Source organism: Typopeltis vanoorti, chromosome 18 (genome assembly GCF_054136105.1).
Source record: "Typopeltis vanoorti isolate ZY-2024b chromosome 18, IOZ_Tvanoo_1.0, whole genome shotgun sequence".
Lineage (NCBI taxonomy): Eukaryota > Metazoa > Arthropoda > Arachnida > Uropygi > Thelyphonidae > Typopeltis > Typopeltis vanoorti.
In genome coordinates, this window is record NC_143566.1 from 19776851 (window position 1) to 19797775 (window position 20925).

Consider the following 20925-nt stretch of genomic DNA (forward strand, 5'->3'; position numbering starts at 1 on the left):
CCATTCAGTTCCTATTCCTGAGTGTTGCAGTTAAAAATGATCCTTTAATATGACAGAGTAGATAAAGAAAATATTAATGCAACTAAATTCTAAGTTTGTTAGTTTTTTAATTTGACCTGGAATTCCGTTTTGAAATATCAATTTTAATTCTACTTTGTATAACGGTCTATAAGTATTCTTGTTCATTTATTTATTTATTACTAGAAAAATTCTTATCACTCCAGTTATTGATGAGAGCAGAAGAGACTTCTTTATAGTATTAACTTTGCAAAATTTACAATTTATACTGAATTTGTCTATACCTGGAAATGATTTGAGAAATATTGTAAATAATTTAGAAAACACTGTTGTGCTTGTTTCATAGAATTATATGTTTATATCTTTCTCTCCAGTGTATTTATAGTGAATTTATAGCATATTTATAGTGTATTTATAGCTTTGTCAAAAGAATTCTGACCTCAATTTTCTTTTTGTTTCCCACCTCTCATAAATTATGAAGAATGTGTGTGTGTGTGTGTGTGTGTGTGTGTGTGTGTGTGTGTGTGTGTGTGTGTGTGTGTGTGTGTGTGTGTGAGAGAGAGAGAGAGAGAGAGAGAGAGAGAGATACTGATTATTTTAGTCTGATGTATTCATGTTTGTTGATTGCCTCTTTATTGAAGAAAGGTGATGCAAGAGAGCAAAAAATTACAGAACTATAGCACTGATTTCTCATGCAAGTAAAGTCTTACTTAAGATCATTCAGAAAAGACTGGAACCATTCGTGAAGAGAGAAATGCCAGATGAACACACAGGATTTTGAAAAGGCAGAGTAACAAGAGATCAAATTGCCAATGTGAGATGGATAATAGGAAGAGCATAGGAATATCAAAAGAATGTCTACCTTTGTTTCCTTGACTATATCAAGGCTTTTGACTCTGTAGATCATGTGAACTGTGGAATATGTTAAGAACAATGGGAGTATCAGAGCATTTCATTATCCTTCTGAGGAATCTTTATTATGAACAAGAAGCTACTGTCCAAACAGATCTTGGAGAAATTGAGTATTTCACTATAGGTAAAGGGGTGCAACAAGGATGTATTTTATCTCCATATCTGTTTAACTTGTACAGCAAATACATTTTAAGAATGGCAGGGCTGGAGGAGTCTTCAGTTGGAATTAAAATTGGTGGAAGAAATATTAATAATTTGAGGTATGTAAATGATACCATCTTGCTAGCAGAATGCAAAGAAGATTTGGAGGAACTTATTATGAAAGTTAAAGAAGAAAGTGCTAAATATGGTCTTAAACTTAATCTCAAAAAGATAAAAGTTATTGCAACATGTGAACTTAATGATTTTGAAGTAAATGGGGAGAAAATGGAAGCACTTAACAATTTTGTGCTCCTAGGATCCCGAATTGATAAAGATGGTTATTGTACTGAAGAAGTTACAAGATTATTACTCGGAAAGAAAGCAATGACAAATTTAAGCAAGATCTTTAAAGATAAAGATTTTGATTCTGATTTTTGTTGCGAGGCTAATATGGTTATATGCCTCGCAACAAAAATCAGAATCGTGAAAGATATGGTATTCCCTGTGGTACTGTATGGATGTGAAAGTTGGACCCTGAGAAAGAGTGAAAGAAGGAAGATAGATGCATCTGAATTATGGGTTTGGAGATGCTTACTAAGAATACCATGAACTGCAAAGCAAACCAATAAATCAGTGATAGACAGAATAAAGCCAGATTGCTCCCTCGAAGCTATGATCATCAAGCAAAAATTGTCATACTTCGGACATATTATGCAAGCAAATGACAGTTTGGAGAAGATGATGCTTGCTAAAATTTAAGAGGAAGACCAAGAATTAGATTAGTGGATGGAGTTAAAGAAGCAACTGGAATGTGCTTGGAAATTCTGAAAGATATGGCCAGGGACAGATCTGAATGGAGAATGTATGTTCATAGAATCACCAAGAGTTGAAAACGACTCGATGGAACATAACATTCATGCTTGATAAGGTATCAAATGTTTACCTAGTGAAAGATCTAATACATAGACATGTGAAAAATATATGCATCGAAGTGGGGAAATAGATAATGATGCACGGAAGATCATGAGAGAAATGGATGCTGACTAGGAGTCAGAATACTATAAAATGCTGAATGCAAGTGAAATCTCAAATGCAATTGCATGGCAGGTAGTGACGTGCTAGATGGAATGTGAACAAGAAGAATGCAAAATGATGATAGCTGTGTGAAAGAATGTGATAAAGATAATATGAAGAAAATAAAAAATACTGAAGGTATTTTTTTATTTTCTTCATATTACCCTTGCATATTTACAATGCTAGAAATTTCAAGGCTCGATGAGTGCTTCAAAAGACAGGAACTAGATAGAGAGATCTGAAAAGCACTAAGCAAACAGTAATAAAGGTATGAAAGCAAATGAAACACACAAAGAAGGAAGAGCCAACACAGAAAAATATTTAAAAAAAGATACAGTGATTCCATGATGTTGGGAGGGCATACTGGATGAATGAGTAATCATGTCTTTCCCAATATAAATGTCTTTCCCAGTATAAAGATTTGTGACATGATTGAAGTAACACAAATAAGTAGAACAGGTATGTGATATGAATGTTAGTCAGAAGGAATAATCTAAAAGGAAAAAAGTACAGTATGAGAGAAGATATGGTAGAGCTGTTGAGTATAGATGAAAAGCAAAGCAAACGAGGAAAGAATGTTGCCATGTTATATAGGAGCGAGCTGAGAGGAGTGGCTGCAATTGCAAATGAGTCAGTAAGCAGATGGTTTAAAATAAGTATGCAGAATATCCTGGAATATGGGGTGACTTTGAAGCCAAAAGGATTCGTACTCAGAAGATGGACTTCACTTGAATGGTTGTTGCAATGCAGCATGCTTAGACACATTTACTTCATATTCACTCTTTTACTGAACAACAAATTGCTGTCCAGCAAAAGCATGTATGTATGCATTAAATGGTAGAAAGTGTAACATAATAACATGGAAAACTGAGACAGAGTGGGAGAGAAAATGACAACCTGGTACGCATGATCCCAAGAAATGCAAAATTAGTTTTGTCAAGAAAGAAAACCATATATTGCAGAAATATGGAGGAGAAATTGATAGAGGAATTATAACTCTAGCCAACAGTTTGAACTGGACATATTTCAGTAGATACCTGAATATCGATAAGCTAAGTCATCAGCCTATATGCAGAATACTAATGCCCGGAAGCATCAAGAAAAAAGGTGAGGAGTTCTTAACATTGGAAAACAATGCCAAAAATGTCAATCCTATAAAACACATTAAGTAACTTAAGTGCTTCTATCATATCCTCTCTTTTTTTGTCTATCAACCAACTTCTGCAGTCTATACACCCTTGATTTATCCTTATACAGAACATTCCACAGGTCACTCACCACCTTGGTTGCTTTCCTCTGATTCTTCTAAACCACTTTCTCATCCCCCAAGAAACTAGACCTTAGTGCAGTAATCCAAATGTAGATGTATCAAGGCCTTATACAGAAGAATAACAACTTCTTTATCTCTACTTGTGTGTTCTTCAATAGCCAAATAATCTTATGAGTGACCTTAGCAATATGTCCTTTACTCTGTGTCTACCCCCCCCCCCCCCTAAATCTCTAGTTTCCTTTATTTCCTGGAGTACAGTACCATCAATGTGATACACAGTTTGTAATCCGTTTAACCAAAATGCACAACTTTACATTTCTCCACATTGAACTAATATCCATTATATTTTGCCTATACTGACAGCCTATTTAAATCATCTTGTAAGCTCGACATATCGCCTTGATCAACTATTACTCTACCATTTTGCATCATCAGCAAACAATTTATCCACATAACCAGTGTCATATTATTATTAAGAGAAATCTCCAGGGAGTCAGGGACTCATCGAGTGAAGCCACATGCTACGCACAGCAGCTATCACACTTATTTTTGAATTCATTCACACAGCTTGCACTTACAACATCCAATAGCAATCCATTCCAATCACACAACACCCTATGAGAGAAAAATCTAGCCCTCATCCCCTTCTTAGTAGAATTCATTCTCAGCTTCCAAGGATGCCCTCTTGTCCTTTCCCCAACTCTGCATAAATTGAAAAATTCCATCAACTGAAATCCTGTATGACCCTTTCAGAAGTTTGCAAGCCTCAATCATTACACCCCTCTTTCTCCTGTTTGCAGTCTACAAATTCTCGATCTGTCTTTATAATCAGTATTCCACAATCCTGATATAATTTTTGACACTCTTCTTTGCACTCTCTTTACAATATCAGAATTACAATGGAAACCAGGAAACCAGACCTGCACACAATGGTCTAAGTGAGGTCTTATTAAGGCCTTGTAAAGAGGCAAAATGACATGAGCATTGTCATTCTCTTTTGAGTTGTATTTGTAATCTCTGCTACATGGTACATGAATTTCAACTTCCTATCTACTAGCACCCCAGGATCCCCAGCTTTATCAGTTTTTTCTAGCATAATCACACCATTATAATATGACATTGGATATCTAATCATGCCAAAGTGCATGGCTTTGCATTTACTGACACTGAACTGATATCCATTTTTCCATGCCCACAATTTCAGCCTATTCAAATTACTCTACAAGTAATGCATATCATCTGCATTCTTCGTTACCCTACCTATCTCTGCATCAGCAGCAAATACCTGTATGTCACCTGTCAAATCCTTCCCAATGTCATTAATGTACAAATTGAATAACAGCAGACTAAGGACTGATCCTTGTAGTACATCACTAGTTACCTTAAATCTTGCAGACATTCCCCATATACCACTTTTTGATATCTGCCAGTCAGCCATCCTCTTATCCACACTAATATTTTATAATCTCCAATTTCTCCAATTTATGCAGCAGTCTTCCATGCTGTATTCTGTCAAAAGCCTTAACAAAATCCAAAAATATCATGATGCATTCATCCCCTTTGTCTAGTTCAATGGTAACATTATTATAGAATGTAACAAGTTGCTAAACCATGACCTTTCCTTAGTAAATCCTTTTATTCTTAGTAAATCCTTAGTATTTCCTTTGTTCACTGCAAAATAGATTCTCTGTCAACCCATTTCTGAATGCCAGCTAACCTAATCAACTTTTCCAAAATCTTTACCACCACTCCTGCAATACTGATTGGTTTATAGTTGGATACATCGATCATTGCACCACCCTGTGCAGTGGGATTACCATACATTCTTTCTACTTCTATGGAATCTTCGCTGTTCTGAGGCTCAAATTATATACGTCTAATTAAAGGAATAGCGAGTTCAGCTGAACACTCTTTTGGCACATGTGCTGATATTCCATTAGTTCCTATTGCTGAATTCTTATTAAATTTGTGCAACAGCTCTAATACCTCCTCCTCGTAGCAGTGAGCTCAATGTTGTGCACACTAGGTCGATAGCTTTTATCAAAATGGACACTCATTAAGTGAACAACCTTTTCTGCATCAGTAACCCTTGCACCATCAGCATTTAGAAGAGTTATTCTTTCATATTCATTCTTTCTTTTACTTGCAGTACATCGATAGAATTCTTGTGGGCTGTCTTTAGCACACAGAGCAAGTTTCTTTTTTATAATCAGACTTTGCTTTCCATACAACAGTTGTCACTATTCTAGCCTGCTGCTTATAATTTTCATAACGGACATCATTCTTAAACACACTGTATTCCTTCATCATCCTTTTCTTACAAATCTCTTGCTTAATAAGATTACACATTGTTTGATATGGGATATATGGGATAGATTCTGATATTGCATCATTTAAGTATTGTTTAAATACTTGCCGTGCACTGTCGATATTCTTCCCATCCAGCAACTGTTCCCATTCTACTGAACGCAGTATCCTCCTCAGTTGGTCATAATTTCCTGCTTTGTAGTTCAGCAAGTAACCTTTTCTGAGTGGAATATTCATTAACTTAGTCACTTCCCAAGTGAATACCGCACGATCACTGTTACCAATTGGAGGCAGAATAGTTACGTCTTTAACTGAAATGCCCTCTGACACTATAATCAAATCTAACACTCTTTGACCTCGAGTTCCCTTCTGTCACATACTGTTTGAGAAAGTTGTCTCACAACAGCACAATAAATTCATTTTCATTCTTCTCATGAGATTCTACTGCTACTTAATCAATATTTGGATAATTAAAGTCTCCCATTATGATTACTCTTTTCACACTCGTCTTTTCTATTTGGTGATGCATTTCTTCATCGCTAGCAACCGATCCACCAGGTCTGTAAAAACACTCCACTATGTAATTGATCTTGTTAGATTCCTCCTCACACCAGATGGCTCAAAACTCGCTGTCACATAAAATACAGTTAGTAGTAGTACTACAATCATAGGTTTCAACCCAAATTGAATTCAAGTCATCCGATACCATTAGCAGCAAATCCCTTCCTCTCCTCTCTATCCTTCTTAAAAATACTGTATCCTTTACACTCAATACCAGTTAGTATTTCTGATAGCCAGGTCTCACTAATGCCTACAATCTGAGGTCCCAATATAGTGACCAAGGCAACAAACTCTACTCCTTTGTTTCTAATACTCCTAGCATTCGTGTACAGACATAATAATCTACCTGCATGTTCTTTTGTATACTCCCATCTGCAGTCTGCATGACACAGCTGGATAACTTGCAGATCTAGATTCTTCTCTAGTGCCTTATACATGTAGACATCTTTGCACACGTTTGATGGGTCTGAATAGACAAACACAAATTCGAAATTACTCTCTCCTCATCAACATTTCCATGATAAAGCCCATTCCCAGCATTAACACAATTGCACTCACATTCTTACCATTCTCCCCTTTATAATTTAGTTTCCCTGACTCTCTGTGATCCCTATTTGTTCTAATTTGTGTAACAAAGTTCCATGTGGTATTCTGTCAAATGCCTTTGCAAAATCCAGCAGAATCATGATACTTGACAAAGCTATGCTGCCCCTCATAGAATATCATATGATATTCTCCAGAGGACAATGAATTATCTTTTTGACCAATTTTTCCAGTACTTTTTCCAATACTCCTGATACACTGATTGGTCTATAATTTGCTACTGAAGTCTTAGAACCTCCCTTATGCAAGGGAACTATTTTGCATTCTTTCCACTCCCTTGGAACTCTACCAGAGCTGAGACTTTAATTAAAGAGCCTATTCAGAGGCATTGAGTTCCCTTGCATATCCTGCAGAATATGCGAGCTGATATCCCATCTAATCCCACAACTGTATTTACATTCAGATTCTGCAATATCCTAAGAACCTTAAATTTACCAACCTGTTCTCACATCATAAGTCTCTGTCACATAAGTAACAGCACTAATCTCACTTGGATGATATACCTTCACAAAGCGGTCACTCAACTATTTATCTGTTCTGTCATCTTGTGTCCATCAGGACTCGTTAAGGTTATTCTTCCATAGTCATTCTTCTTATTACTTGCCACATAACAAAAGAACTTTTTTCCGATTTCCAATGGCCTACTCAGCTAGATTCTTCTTGTAATCTGATTTTGCCTTCCTTACCATGCTGGTCACCTTTCTTGCTGACTCTTTCAATGCTTATTAGATTTGCTGGTCACCTTTTTCCTTATATATATCCTCCAGCTTATTCTTAACACGTTCACTGCCATGCTCCTCGGGCATAGTTTGTTCCCGTATGCCAAGCACTTTCTGTCTTCAAGGTCACTACGAGTAATCTCGCAGCGAGCTTATCAGATAGAATTTTGTGCCATACGCCAACTACAAGTAATCTCGTATCATCCCCACCTATATATTACATGCGCTGATGCCTGTGTTTATTGTGTCTAATCTCTAAAAACCTTCAGTTTCACCATGACCAGTAAAACAAAACTTACTGATAAAGAATTAGAAGCTTAAGCTAATATGAGCGATGATGAATTTAATGAATTCATCATCGCAAATGGAAGGATAAGAAGGAAGGTCTTCTTTCCATTTCAAATATGCACAAATTTGAAATGGTTGAAGCGAAAAATCGGAATGGTAAAATTCAATTAAAACCAAATATCATTAGGGACTATAATTTGGGTATGTCAGGCATCAATCTTTCTCATCAAATGCTTTCTTACTATTTTGCCTTACGAAAGACAATTAGATGGCCAAAGAAATTTGCAATACGCATTTTTGATATATATATATACATTCAAAATGCGCATAAATTTTATAATAAAATTACTGGAAACACGACTGCGTTAAAATTTAGAGATCAATTTATCTCAGTTTTTGTTGGAATGGATGAGCTTACAGCATCACAGAATATCAGTAGGATTCGGGATCTTCATTATTTAGAAATTTTACCACCTACAGAAAAAAAGAATCGCCCGACAAAGCCATGCCGAGTATATACATCAAACACGTTATTATTGTCCTGTTTGCCAGGAAAAACCACCATTGTGCGTGGAAAATTGTTTTAAAGTGTATCATTATTTGAATAAATTGGTTTTTATTTTATTGATTTTATTTTATTATTTTTATTGATTTTATTAGTTTTAATTTGATTTACAAATTAAGGGTTAACTCGTGCTTGGCATAGGAGGTCGGTAATCGACATACGAGTATTTCAATTACCGACAATTCGTAGTTTTTCTTCTGAGGCACATATATAATATACTATATTTTAGCTGAAATTATTTCCCTTCTACCAAGTCCCCAGACATGCTCTCAGCTTTATTCACAAGCGAAGGGTCCAAATTAAGATACTTATACTAAGGGTTAACTCATTCTTGGTATAGGAGGTTGGTCATCGACATACGAGTATATTCGTAGTTGGCAGCGAACGTGTTAATGAATAAAATGAATAAAAAGAAGAAAGGGAAACTGGATCGGACATATTCTGAGAGGAAATGGAATCATCAGAGATCCACTGAAGGAAAAATAAAATCCTAAAGATACTTTCAAGCACAAACTTTGTTTGCTAACACTTGGATAAAGGATTAAACTAAATTTATTTTACTTTCCCTTCAATGGCATCTCTGATGATTCCATTCCCTCTCAGAATATGTCCGATCCAGTTTCCCTTTCTTCTTTTTATCCATTTCATTCATTAACATTCATGCTTCTACCTGGTATCTCCATTTGGGCCTGGCTCCCACTGAAGAGACCTCAATAAAGGTTGAAACTAGTCTGGGTAGTGGCCCTTCCCTTAATGCATAACATTATACATATCCGCAAGGAGATGTGTTTTGCATTATGGGAGATACTGAGATAGGAGTGATATTAGCATGCTCCAATTTTGCAACGAGTTTCCCGGTGTTGTACTAGCTTACCCCAGTCCTGAAGATACTTTCAGGCACAAACTTTATTTGCTAACACTTGGATAAAGGATTAAACTAAATTTATTATAGTCTAACCAAGTGAAAAATAAACTTCCAAAAGAAGGAAAAATACACGGAAAAAGACCCAGAGGAAGAGTAAGGAAAACAATGCGAGATGACATGCTGAATGAAAACAGGTACACAACCTTGAAAGAGAAGGCTCAGAACAGAAGAGAGTGGAAGGAAAGTTTTTGCTACTAAGAGAAGAACCTAATCAACTGCAGAATACTCAAGAAGAAGGTACTTAATGACATTACTCATCCATCTAACTCCTACCTGATTAATTTCTTACCTTAGGTATACAATTTAATATTGCTTCCTCTAAGATGCCCCTTAACCCTTCCCTTGCAAGGTTTTATGCCATGGCACAGCTTCAAGCTTCCTCCTAAGCTTGTCATAATCACCTGCCTTATAGTTCCACATATACTCCTTCTTGACAGAATATTCCTTATGGTTTACAATCTCCGAAGTTAGGACCACATGGTCCCTTTCCCAAATTAGAGGAAATGCAGGTCCAGTACTTTTGTATCCCAAGTCTCCTCCATCACATGCTGCCTCAAATAATTATCTCTCAGTAGATATGTAAATTCCATTTCCTTCTTGCCATGTGATCTCTCTTTCTTCCAATCTATATCTCTATAGTTGAAGTCTCTCGTAATAATCACTCAATCTGCACTCATTGTACTAATCTGCTAATACATGTCTTCCATATCATTTCTGGAATCCCCTGACCTATAGCAGTGACCAACCATATAATTTGTCTTATTGAACTTGATCTGATACCTGATTGTGTCAAATGAACAACCACCCTCCTCCTGCCTATCTCTTATTCTTTTTGGCTGCAATTTATCTGCTATCATCAGCAGTACCCCTCCTGCATCCTATCTTCTCTATCTTTCCTGAAAATGCTAAACCCTTCACATTCTATCCCAGTAGATACATCATCTGCAATTAGCACAGTCTCACTAATGCCTATAACTTTTGGCGAGGTTGCACTAACCAATGTCAAAAACTTCTTCCTCTTTGTTCCTAATACTTCTGCAGTTTCTACATACTTATGTAGAAACTGCAGCAACCCCCCAACCACCTTTACTTCCTGAATTGACTATCCTATTCAATATTTTTGCTTGAGATATTAGATTCCACACTTCTTTGTCATTCTCCCACTCACTTTCTTCATGGGTTCCTTCACACACATTCACCTGCATCTGCATAAATTTTCCTGAATTTGTGCTTTAGCATGCTTTTGGAGGCAGAACAGAGCTCTCTCTCTAGCACAACCAAAATCATTTAGGTACAGTCCATCAGCATTATACAAATCCTTCTTTGTCAAACTCAAACCATAGGTCCACAAATCCTACATCATTCCTTCTGCATAATCCCTGTATTGGTTTGCTATCAATGGCCTCATCATCAATTCACCACTATCATAGCATTGCAGCAGACCTACAATCTTCACCTTCTTGCTCTTCATTTTTACTCCATCCAATAACTCCTTCACATTCTTGCTCATAGAATACTTCTCACTTCTGAGATCATTAGTGCCAACCAAGACAATTAGTTCTTTTGCCTTGCCTTTTTGCATCTGGATGGCATAGCTAATTAATTTTTGTGCCAGGGAAACATGATTTTGTTATACTTTTGTTAAGTACTCCTCTGATCATAGTCTCATACATAATTTTCTCCTTACCTTTTTTTTTGGTTTGATCACATGATCTCAATTTTTACTTCCAATCACCTGCTTCTTTCTCATCTCAACTCTGCTAATCTTTTGCCTCTTCTGCAACTTCTCGATTTTGTTCCTTGTCCTGTGAAGGATAACATGTAATCACAGTATTTCCTTATTTGGGTCTATTTCGTTCTCCTGTATTTCCACTGCTATATGTTCAATAGTAATTCTGGCATTAACATTTTCCATTCTATCATCAATACTGTCTATTCCACTAATGTTTGCTTCATTCTCGCCACCTAACTGGCACTCACTGTCGAAACACTCAGTACACACGTTCACCAATTTTACTCTCCTTTCATATATCCTATTTTCGTGATGAATACATTTCACACACACACACTTCACTTACTGTACAAAATCATGTAAATTCAAATCATCCAACAATGACATATTTGCCATGCCATTGTTCTAACATGCATTAGCACCATACCAACAATATCATATTTAAACAAAAAATACAAGGCTTACTTACAACCTACTTGCTTACTCAGTCAATCACACACCCATATAAAACAAAACTACAACAAACTAACCTAATATGATTAACTATCTTTCAGCACTGCTAATAACAACACAACACATGCAATGTGCCCTCTCTCAGTGAGAAGCAATTTACATCCAACCAAAAAAGAAATCTCAAAAGGTAATAGTAATATGAGTAATACAGCAGTGGACTCTAATGTGACACAGAAATTAACAAGATAAAATACACAACTGGGTGTAACCACAAACCAGTCATCTGAAAAGATCTGTAAACTGCATATATAGATAAATTATGGAATACAGAATGAACTTATGTGAAATCAACTGCTCTATATATAAAGGTGTTACTTACCCTCTTTACATTAATATATAAATATCTTCAAGTGCTGAAGAATTTCACTTTTGTTTGCTTACAATCAGGATAAGGATGAAAACAAGAATAAAATTTCATGTCATTTTATGCACCATGCAAAGTGCATAAACCAACAGAACACCTATATGATAGCTTTTTATCAACTAAAAATTCTCACTCATCATGGAAAAGCACATGAGCACATTTTTCTAACCCTGCTCATCTATTAGCAATCCATGTAATACTCCATGAAATCTTATTATTATACAATTACCTTATTATTTTCTTATATACTATAAACATTTTGGAAACTCTGTACACTTCTTAGGTTCTTTCATGTATACAGTTTTTTAAACTATTCAGTAATTTATAAATTAAGATAGTTTACAGTAGTGATATAAGCCATTTGAATTTATTTGACTTCCCAATGTATCTTAAGTTTCCTATCAGACTTCTGATGAAAATGAATGTTTCAAATAATGCAATAAGCTCAAAAAAGAACCAGACTAACATATAATCAAAGTTATTTATAGATGCTTTTGCATGTTGTGTCTTTTAAGTAGTGCATAGTACATGCCTTTTCATATACTACCAATATTCAAATCTCTTAGCAGTTTGAAGTGTAAACTTAATTTACTTTACTGGAATGAAATAAATAGATAACTTTATAATTGTTTGTGTAGCATGATAACATTTCTTCTTTATATAGTAAAGACTGTTCAGTTTATATTGAATTTCAATTACTTTAATAAAGATAAAAGGCAAAAGGTACTATTATGTATTCATAATTATTACCTTTTTCTTGTCTTTTTCAATTTTATCTGTACTACTAGAACTACAAGTGCTGACAGTTCCAGGTGATTTGCAGCTTATTTTCGAGCCCATTATTGTTGCACTATCAGTGTTCTCAGGACTACTTGTATCTCCTAACTGAGGTTTTTTAGCTTTGTGAGACTGTACCTATTAACAGGAAGGTAGAAATTAATCATAATAATATACCTTCATTAGTTATTCGTTTATTATATTACTACACTGATATATTACTACTACAACTGCAAATTCAGATGAATCAGCTTGTGGTAATTTATATAACTGAATGATTTTGGGTAGAAAGCAGGTACACATTCAAATTTTCAAATCGCATGCAAAGAGGTCATGTGGTAGCACTCAACAGGGTAAAATGCAAAGCGTTGCACTAAGTGAATGTGTTTGAAAGAAGCTTTTTTCATGAAGGAATAAATACAGCAGTGGACTCTAGTTGCAAACTTGGATGTCTCAAAGACATCATTTAGATGATTTCATATGGGAAAGAATTATTGGAAAGTTTGGAAAAGGCCGCTGAATTACTGATATTGCCAGAGTTTGGAATCTCACAGCATTGTATCCAGGCTCTGGGCATTTCAAACCAATGGAATGTGTTCCAGATGTTTGCTAAAAGGTCACCCTTGCCATGCCACAGAACATGAAAATATTTCTGGTTATAACAGCAAAACATAATTGATGCACCATGGCAGGTCAGCTTGCAAGTCAGCTCCATTCAAGCACAGGTATGCAGATATCTCGACAAACTATGGCAGGACATCTGCAACAAGTAGGCCTATATAACTGAAGACCTGTAGTCTGCATCCCTTTATCCATAGCTCATCATAGAGCACGTTTTCAGTGGTGTTGTATCCATAAAAATTGGACAAGACACTAATCAGCTAATGTATTCTTCACAGATGAGAGTCGTTTTAGTCTTTTCTCTGATTCTAAACAACACTTGATCTGGCATGAAAGTGGTGGTGCTTACCATCTCGAGAATGTTCTTGAAAGGGATAGATACAAAGGTGCTGTGTCATGGTGTCGGGAAGCATTAAGCTTAATTGACACACTGAGTTACGAGTCCTGACAAAAGAGACTAAAAACTGGTGAATGATATTGCAACGAAGTTCTTTAATGTTACATTCGATTGTTTCATGCTGCTGTAGGCAAAGAATTCATTTTTATGGATAACAATGCCACATCACATCATCACGAGCAGTGGAGATACTTCTGAAGACCAAGGATATTAATCATATTGAGTGGACAGCACATTCCCCAAATCTCAACCCCAAAGAACACAATTCGGATGCAATAAGAAGATGAACTGGTGCTCAAAATTACTTATCAGGAAATTTATGATGACGATGAAATCACTAAGGATGATTATCTCATTAGAATAACTGGATTTATGTGATCCAGTTTAAGAGATATATATTCAAATAAATGGATGAAGTCAGAGTTAGGAGAATGGTAGAGGTAACAACTCAAGAAAACAAAGCCTTATCCTTGTTCTAAGGAGGAGTGGGCCAGTTTGCTTCAAGAACTCCTGAATCACTTGGTGTTAAACATGTACGGTGTTGTGAGAGCTGCACTGCATTTCGGGGGAGGGGGTACATATTCTATACTGAAATGTCTCTCCCCATAGTTTTCTGTAAGCACTATACATTAATTCCTTAATTATGTTCTTAGGAAATTTGTAACTTTTGCCAAAAGCATACTGCAATTTAATTTGTACAAAATTAATAATATATTTTTGTGCAATATAATTTATTAGTATGCTGGAAATAAATTTATGTCCACATTTGGATGTAGTCATGAAAACTTTTTCATATACAGATAAAAATGTAGTCCGTCCTTAGCTTTTGGACACTAGTGTATATAATCATTCCTCCAGAGAAAAAAAGAAAAAAACTTAATACTCCCCCCCCCCCCCTTCTCCTCTGACAGTTATTTATTCGTCACAACAAAATATCAAGACTGCTGGAAGTTGTGAAAACCCAAATGATATGCTTAAACTTAATACATTTCGAAGCTGGGTTCAAAACGAGGTTGTTCCAGTTTTGTTTAAATTGCATTTCAAAGTTATGATTTCAGCAGATAATTGTCCTTTTCTACTGAAATCATAACTTTCAAACGTAATTTTCTGTAGTAACATAAGCACTATCACTGCATTTTATTGAAATTGCTATTATTAATGGAAGATGAAAGATATAAAAAAAGCTGTCTGAACAAAAATAGCTTGGGAAAAACACAAGAAAGCAATATATATGCTCAATTTGATGCAGTTCAAACTGTAATAATAATAAAAAAAAAAAACATAAGAATACTATTGTTCAATTTGGAAGACAAGTATCCATTATTTCCTTTGATAAAACATGAGAATCAACAATGAAGAAATTATATAATAACTTGCATAAGATGTTAGAAAAGCTGAAATTTAAAAAGATCAAGTAATATTCAACTAAACTTGACTTTCCTAATCTCATTTAATTCTAATTACTCTTTCATCTTAAAATGTTTCAATACAAAAATAGGATTTCTACTTAGATATCTAAAAATGAAATACTTTAAACCAGTGAAAAGTTAAGATTCTAATTTTAATAAAAGCAGAATATCTTATTGTACCTCTTTACTACGACGTGTCCTCATAATATGCTTGCCATTAAGTGATGATGTGTTATCTTCTTCTTTCACAGGTTTAAACATAAATGAAGGTGGTTCCCTAGGTTCTGGAAGAGGACGAAGTTCTCCATATTTCTTGAAAAACATTCGGCATTCAGTGCATAAGAGGGCTCTATCCTTTCCTGCATGATGCCAATCTTTTGAAGCTGCAATTTAACAATAATTTACATGTGAGCAGAGTAAATATTAAAAAGAAGCTAATTACAACATAAAATATCAATATAAAATATTGAAACTGAGAAAAATGAAGTATGCATTATAGTGAATGGTAATTTTACATGGTATGAGGTATAATGGTCAGTTTTAAGGGAACTATCAATTTAACATAAAGGTGTATGTAATATCCAGGTGCAGCCACTTCATTACATTGTGAAGAATGTCAAGAACTTTTAATGACATCACAGTATAACAATATCTGGAAGAATCATGTAACTCAGCCACGTCTTTCATCTATTAACTCCTTCCATCATAAAATTAAATTCACTTTAGAACTTGAAAATGAAGGAAAATTATCTTTCCCAGTGTTTTAACTAAAAAAAAAAGCAGAAGGAGGCCTCTCTCAAAATGTATACTGTAAGCCCACCTACACAGGTTGTTACATTTCTCTTCACTGCAAAAATTAGGTATTATACATATGCTGGAGGGAAAAGAGGAAGTCTCTATTACAGGAGATGAAGAAACACTAAAAGAAGATTCTCTAACTACTAGTAAGCAATGGATATTTTAAGAAAATGGTACAAAGAATACTATGCTTTACCCCTGCTCCACAATCACTACAGAGCCTTAGTTTCCATCTCTTATACTGGTAGACTTTCTCTCAAAATTGTCAATCTCCTGAAATCTTGTTACATAAATGTAACTTTCAAGCACATTGTGACTTTACAAGCTCTATTATGTTGACCTAAGTACCATAACCCTCTCAACAAACATCCTAGAATTTACAATATTCCATGTGCTTGTGGCCATGCTTACAAAGGACAAACATCTAGAAGTTCGGAAATTAGACAAAAAGATCATATTGGAAAGATGTTGGAAGTTTATTTTTCACTTGGTTAGACTATAATAAATTTAGTTTAATCCTTTATCCAAGTGTAGGCAAACAAAGTTTGCACCTGAAAATAGCTAAATTTATTATAGTCTAACCAAGTGAAAAATAAACTTCCAACATCTTTCTCTAAATCCAGAGTAATTTAATAAGGTGGTACACCGGTTGGCAACTCGTATAGGTAAATATGACCTCTCCATTGCTTTTGCCTTGGTATCACCACTCTGTGCTTACACTTGGATATAGGACAATTTGCTTACACTTGGATAAAGGATTAAACTAAATTTATCATATTGGAAACATTAATAACAGAGAAAGCAGCTCAGGCTTAGCTTTCTACTTCTCCCACAATTACCACAATACTGAAAAGGACAAGAGCTCCATGCCTTACAAAGAAGACAACTTCAGAATACATTCCCTATTCCCTCTTTCTGAAATTACAATATCCCTTACATCTATCCATGTAACTACATTATTCTCTGTCAACCAAGTCTCACTGATGTCAATTTTTTGCCAAGTCAAGCTGACCAATACCAAAAACTCCATGCCTTTATTGATGTTACTTCTATCATTCATTTTAACATTCTCTTGGGCCTACAGTTATTCTTGCATAACATCATTACTGGAGAGCATTCAGATTCAAAACCTAGGAAACTGCATGCAGCTGGTCACGGTCATTTCTGACCTCGCACTCATTTATCCTGGAATGGCTACTTCTGCACAGTCATTCCTGAGCCCGCACTCATTTGTTCCAAGGGTGGCAAAACACATACTTCATTGCATTCCCCCTGATACTTCAAATTTCCCTGGTTTTGCACTTTCACGATATCACTAAATAACAATTTTTCCAAACATCTAACTTCCAAAACCATTGAAATGTTGTCCATCAAGCATCTATAAGTCCTTTTATCTCAAATTCACTCCATACATCTGGAAAGTGCACATCACTCATGCTACACCATCATCTCATTGACTGAGTGACTAGCAATCATGGCTCTTTTCAATTCTGTCCTTTCTTCATCATCATGTTCCTGACATGTATGATACAGATATAACAGTCCATTAGCTACTGGTGTGATTTTTACACATGAGAAGGTTTTACTGTGCACTACAAAACCTACACATTTTCATGTCTGTCATTATATGTTCCACTGTAGAATATTGTTCTATTATCTGTCTGTTGGTTTTCCTGACCTGGCCATTTGGTTTCTTGTACAGCTAATATCTGAATACTGTAATTTTCTATATACATCAATAACACACTGAAGAGATCCAGGTATAAACAAAGTTTTTATATTCCAACTTGAAATCCATTAGTCAGTTCCAGTCAGTACTGTAAACAGTCTGGCTTGTAAACATATTGCCCCTGGTTTTGTAACCAGTGTCCCCCACCCCACAGACACACACACGCTCTCACTCAGTATCTCACTTAGTCTGCCTCTACCTTTGACTTGTCTGGCATGGAACGTCCTACCAGTAACCATGTTATCGCTTGAATAGATCCCTGGATTGTTGGAACACTCAAGCCCTCCACCAAAACAAGGTGTAAACACCATCAGAGGGTTTTCTGGCCTGTGCTTTATATATTTCATAACTCCTCACTCTTATTCTCATGATATTCCTTCCACATTATCTTCTTCTTCTTATGGATCTCTTGTTTAATAAGATTGCACATCCAAGTTTACTCCTATCCTATTTATTATCCGACCTATAGGGACACACACATTCAGATACTACATAATTTAACCATCTTTTCACAGCTTCGAATGCACTGCTGATATCCTTCCAATTCAGTAACTGATATCATGGGACCAAAGATAGTATTCTTCTGAGTTTGTCATAATTTCCAGCTTTATAGCTTAACATATAACTTATCCTGACTAGAACATTTATATTGTTGCCTACTTCTCAGTTCTATAGATCAAGATCACTGTAACCAACTGGTTGCAAAATAATCACATCCTTAACTGAGATCCCTTCTGATGCAATGATCAAATCTAACACTCTATGGCCTCACATATGCCATAGAAGTGTTAGATTTGCTTCTTTGTTGCAAATGAAAGTTGCTTCTTTCACATGCTACTTGAAAAAGTTGTCTCATCACAGCTCAATAAATTCTCCCTCATTCTTATCAGGAGTTTTCTCTGCAACCCAACAATACTGGATAATTCAAATCATTCATTAAGTACCCATCAGGGTAATTTGGTGATGCATTTCTTCATCCCCAGCACATAAACTGTAAGATCTGTAGTAACACTTCCACCATATATTCCATTCTGTTAGCCTCCACTTCAAACAAGATACTCTTATTAATAAGCCACTGTTACATGGGACATTATTACTTTCATGACTATAGTAGTCTAAACTACAGCCTCACTATAGTGCTAAAAAACTAAAACTACAGTAGCTAGCCCTAAGGATATACTATAAATGAGAAACATACCTTACAATTTAATGAAATGCAATAGTTTAGTTTTCAGGCTTTTCAGTTCGGTAACACATCATGTCATTCCTAATTATCGAGTGTGTGAGAGAGAGAAAGAGAATGAATTTCTTATCCTACAGCTGCAGTAAATATCAAATCTACTAAAACTTTTAACATAACAATCAACCAATAAACAATAACTAACTGGTGTCATCCTCAGACAAGCTTAATAAAAGCTTTGAGGATGCAAGCTGAGACATTACACATGAAATGGGATTGATACAAAGAAAAAAAATCCATTTATTATACTTACAGCATTTAAATTCATTAAAATAAATATTTGTAAAAACAAAGACACACAATATATATATATATATATATATATATATATTTTTTTTTTTTTTTTTTTTTTTTCAGAATTCATTTTTACTCGGTTGGAATATTATGAAAAAGCTTTAATGACTGATACCGAGAGATAAAAAGTTGACATGATATATTTGAAAAGATACTACTACACTAGTTTCGTTGAATTGATCAACATCTTCAGGTATCACAGGTATCAGTCATTAAAGCTTTTTTCATATATATATATATATATATTTTTTTTTTTTTCAGAATTCGTTTTACTCGGTTGGAATATTATTCAAAAAGCTTTAATGACTGTTACCGAGAGATAAAAAGATATTTTCACTATATTATTTCAGGAAATTACAATGTACTAGGATATACATTAAAATAAATTTTAATATATTTCTATATTTTGGCAAAGTCACGCTGCCATTTTCAAGAACTTAGGTACAAGATACGTGCACGCAGGCACAGCAAAAACAGTAAACGAGTAAGAAGAATGAAGCTATTATTTCTCCTAAAGTCCTGATGGTGCCCTCTAGCGGGTGATGTTGGTATTCTTGGGCGATTGGGCTGAAGGTCTTCTAATGTAGGTTTCCCAAATTTGAGGAAGCCTCATGCAGCTAAATTTGTTGAGGTTTGGCTCGTTTCTTAGGACTGAAGCTGATTCTATGAAAAGCCTTTCATATCTGTATTTGCTACGGTGTATTATCCTGGCTTTTTTCCACCGTATTCTATGGCAAGTATCCAGAGCATGGTCAGCAAGACCAGATTGGCTGTATTGGTGAAACCGGATGTAGTCCTTGTGTTCTGAAATTCTGATATTTGCTGTCCTGCCTGTTTGGCCGAAGTAGGACAGCTTACAACTGCAAGGGACTTGGTACACACCAGGTAGGTCTGGGGGGGTCTTTTGTTGAGCGGATAAGGAATGCCAATTTTTTATATGGTTTGTAACAAGAAGTTAAGTTATGTTTTTTTAGGATTTTTGTTATTTTTTCTGAAGTGCCTCGGATGTAAGGAATGGTGATGGATTTAGAGTAATCCTTGTTGTGAGGGGGAGGGGGGGATTGTGGTTTACTGGTTTTAATACTTTTTGGATTTTTTTGGGGGGGTAGCCATTGGCTGAGAACGTGTTGAGGATGTGGTTTCGTTCTGTGGTTAGGGCATTGTCATTTGAGCAGATAAGTTTAGCCCTGTTGTGCAGTGTCTTAATGACTCCATATTGTTGTGGGGGGGGGGGGATTGTTGGTGAATGTATCTGCCTGTGTGGGTGGGTTTTCTATATACTGAGAAAACCAAGGTTCCATCAGGCTGGCGGGTGACTAGTGTGTCTAAGAACGGAATGCAGTTGTTTTTTTCCTCTTCCAGGGTGAATTTGATTCTGGGGTGTTGGTTGTTTAAGTGCTTAAGTGCTATTTGGCCACATGGCTCCGATGCACTCCTCTCCTTCTTTACACTCTTAAACAACCAACACCCCAGAATCAAATTCACCCTGGAAGAGGAAAAAAAACAACTGCATTCCGTTCTTAGACACACTAGTCACCCGCTAGCCTGATGGAACCTTGGTTTTCTCAGTATATAGAAAACCCACCCACACAGGCAGATACATTCACCAACAATTGCCCCCCCACACACACACACACAACAATATGGAGTCATTAAGACACTACACAA

The 20925-nt window shown here is 35.6% G+C and overlaps 1 protein-coding gene across 5 annotated transcripts in view; it reads right to left on the reverse strand.

Annotated features, from left to right (window-relative positions):
* Gug (arginine-glutamic acid dipeptide repeats grunge) overlaps window positions 1-20925 on the reverse strand; it is a 565908-nt gene that overhangs the window by 118735 nt on the left and 426248 nt on the right. For all 5 annotated transcript variants that reach the window (XM_090408198.1, XM_090408202.1, XM_090408199.1 and 2 more), the window contains 2 exons: window positions 15377-15579; window positions 12743-12907 (listed from right to left, as the gene is read on the reverse strand). In XM_090408198.1, the coding sequence (XP_090264324.1) occupies window positions 12743-12907; window positions 15377-15579 (368 nt within the window). The remainder of the gene's footprint in view (window positions 1-12742; window positions 12908-15376; window positions 15580-20925) is intronic.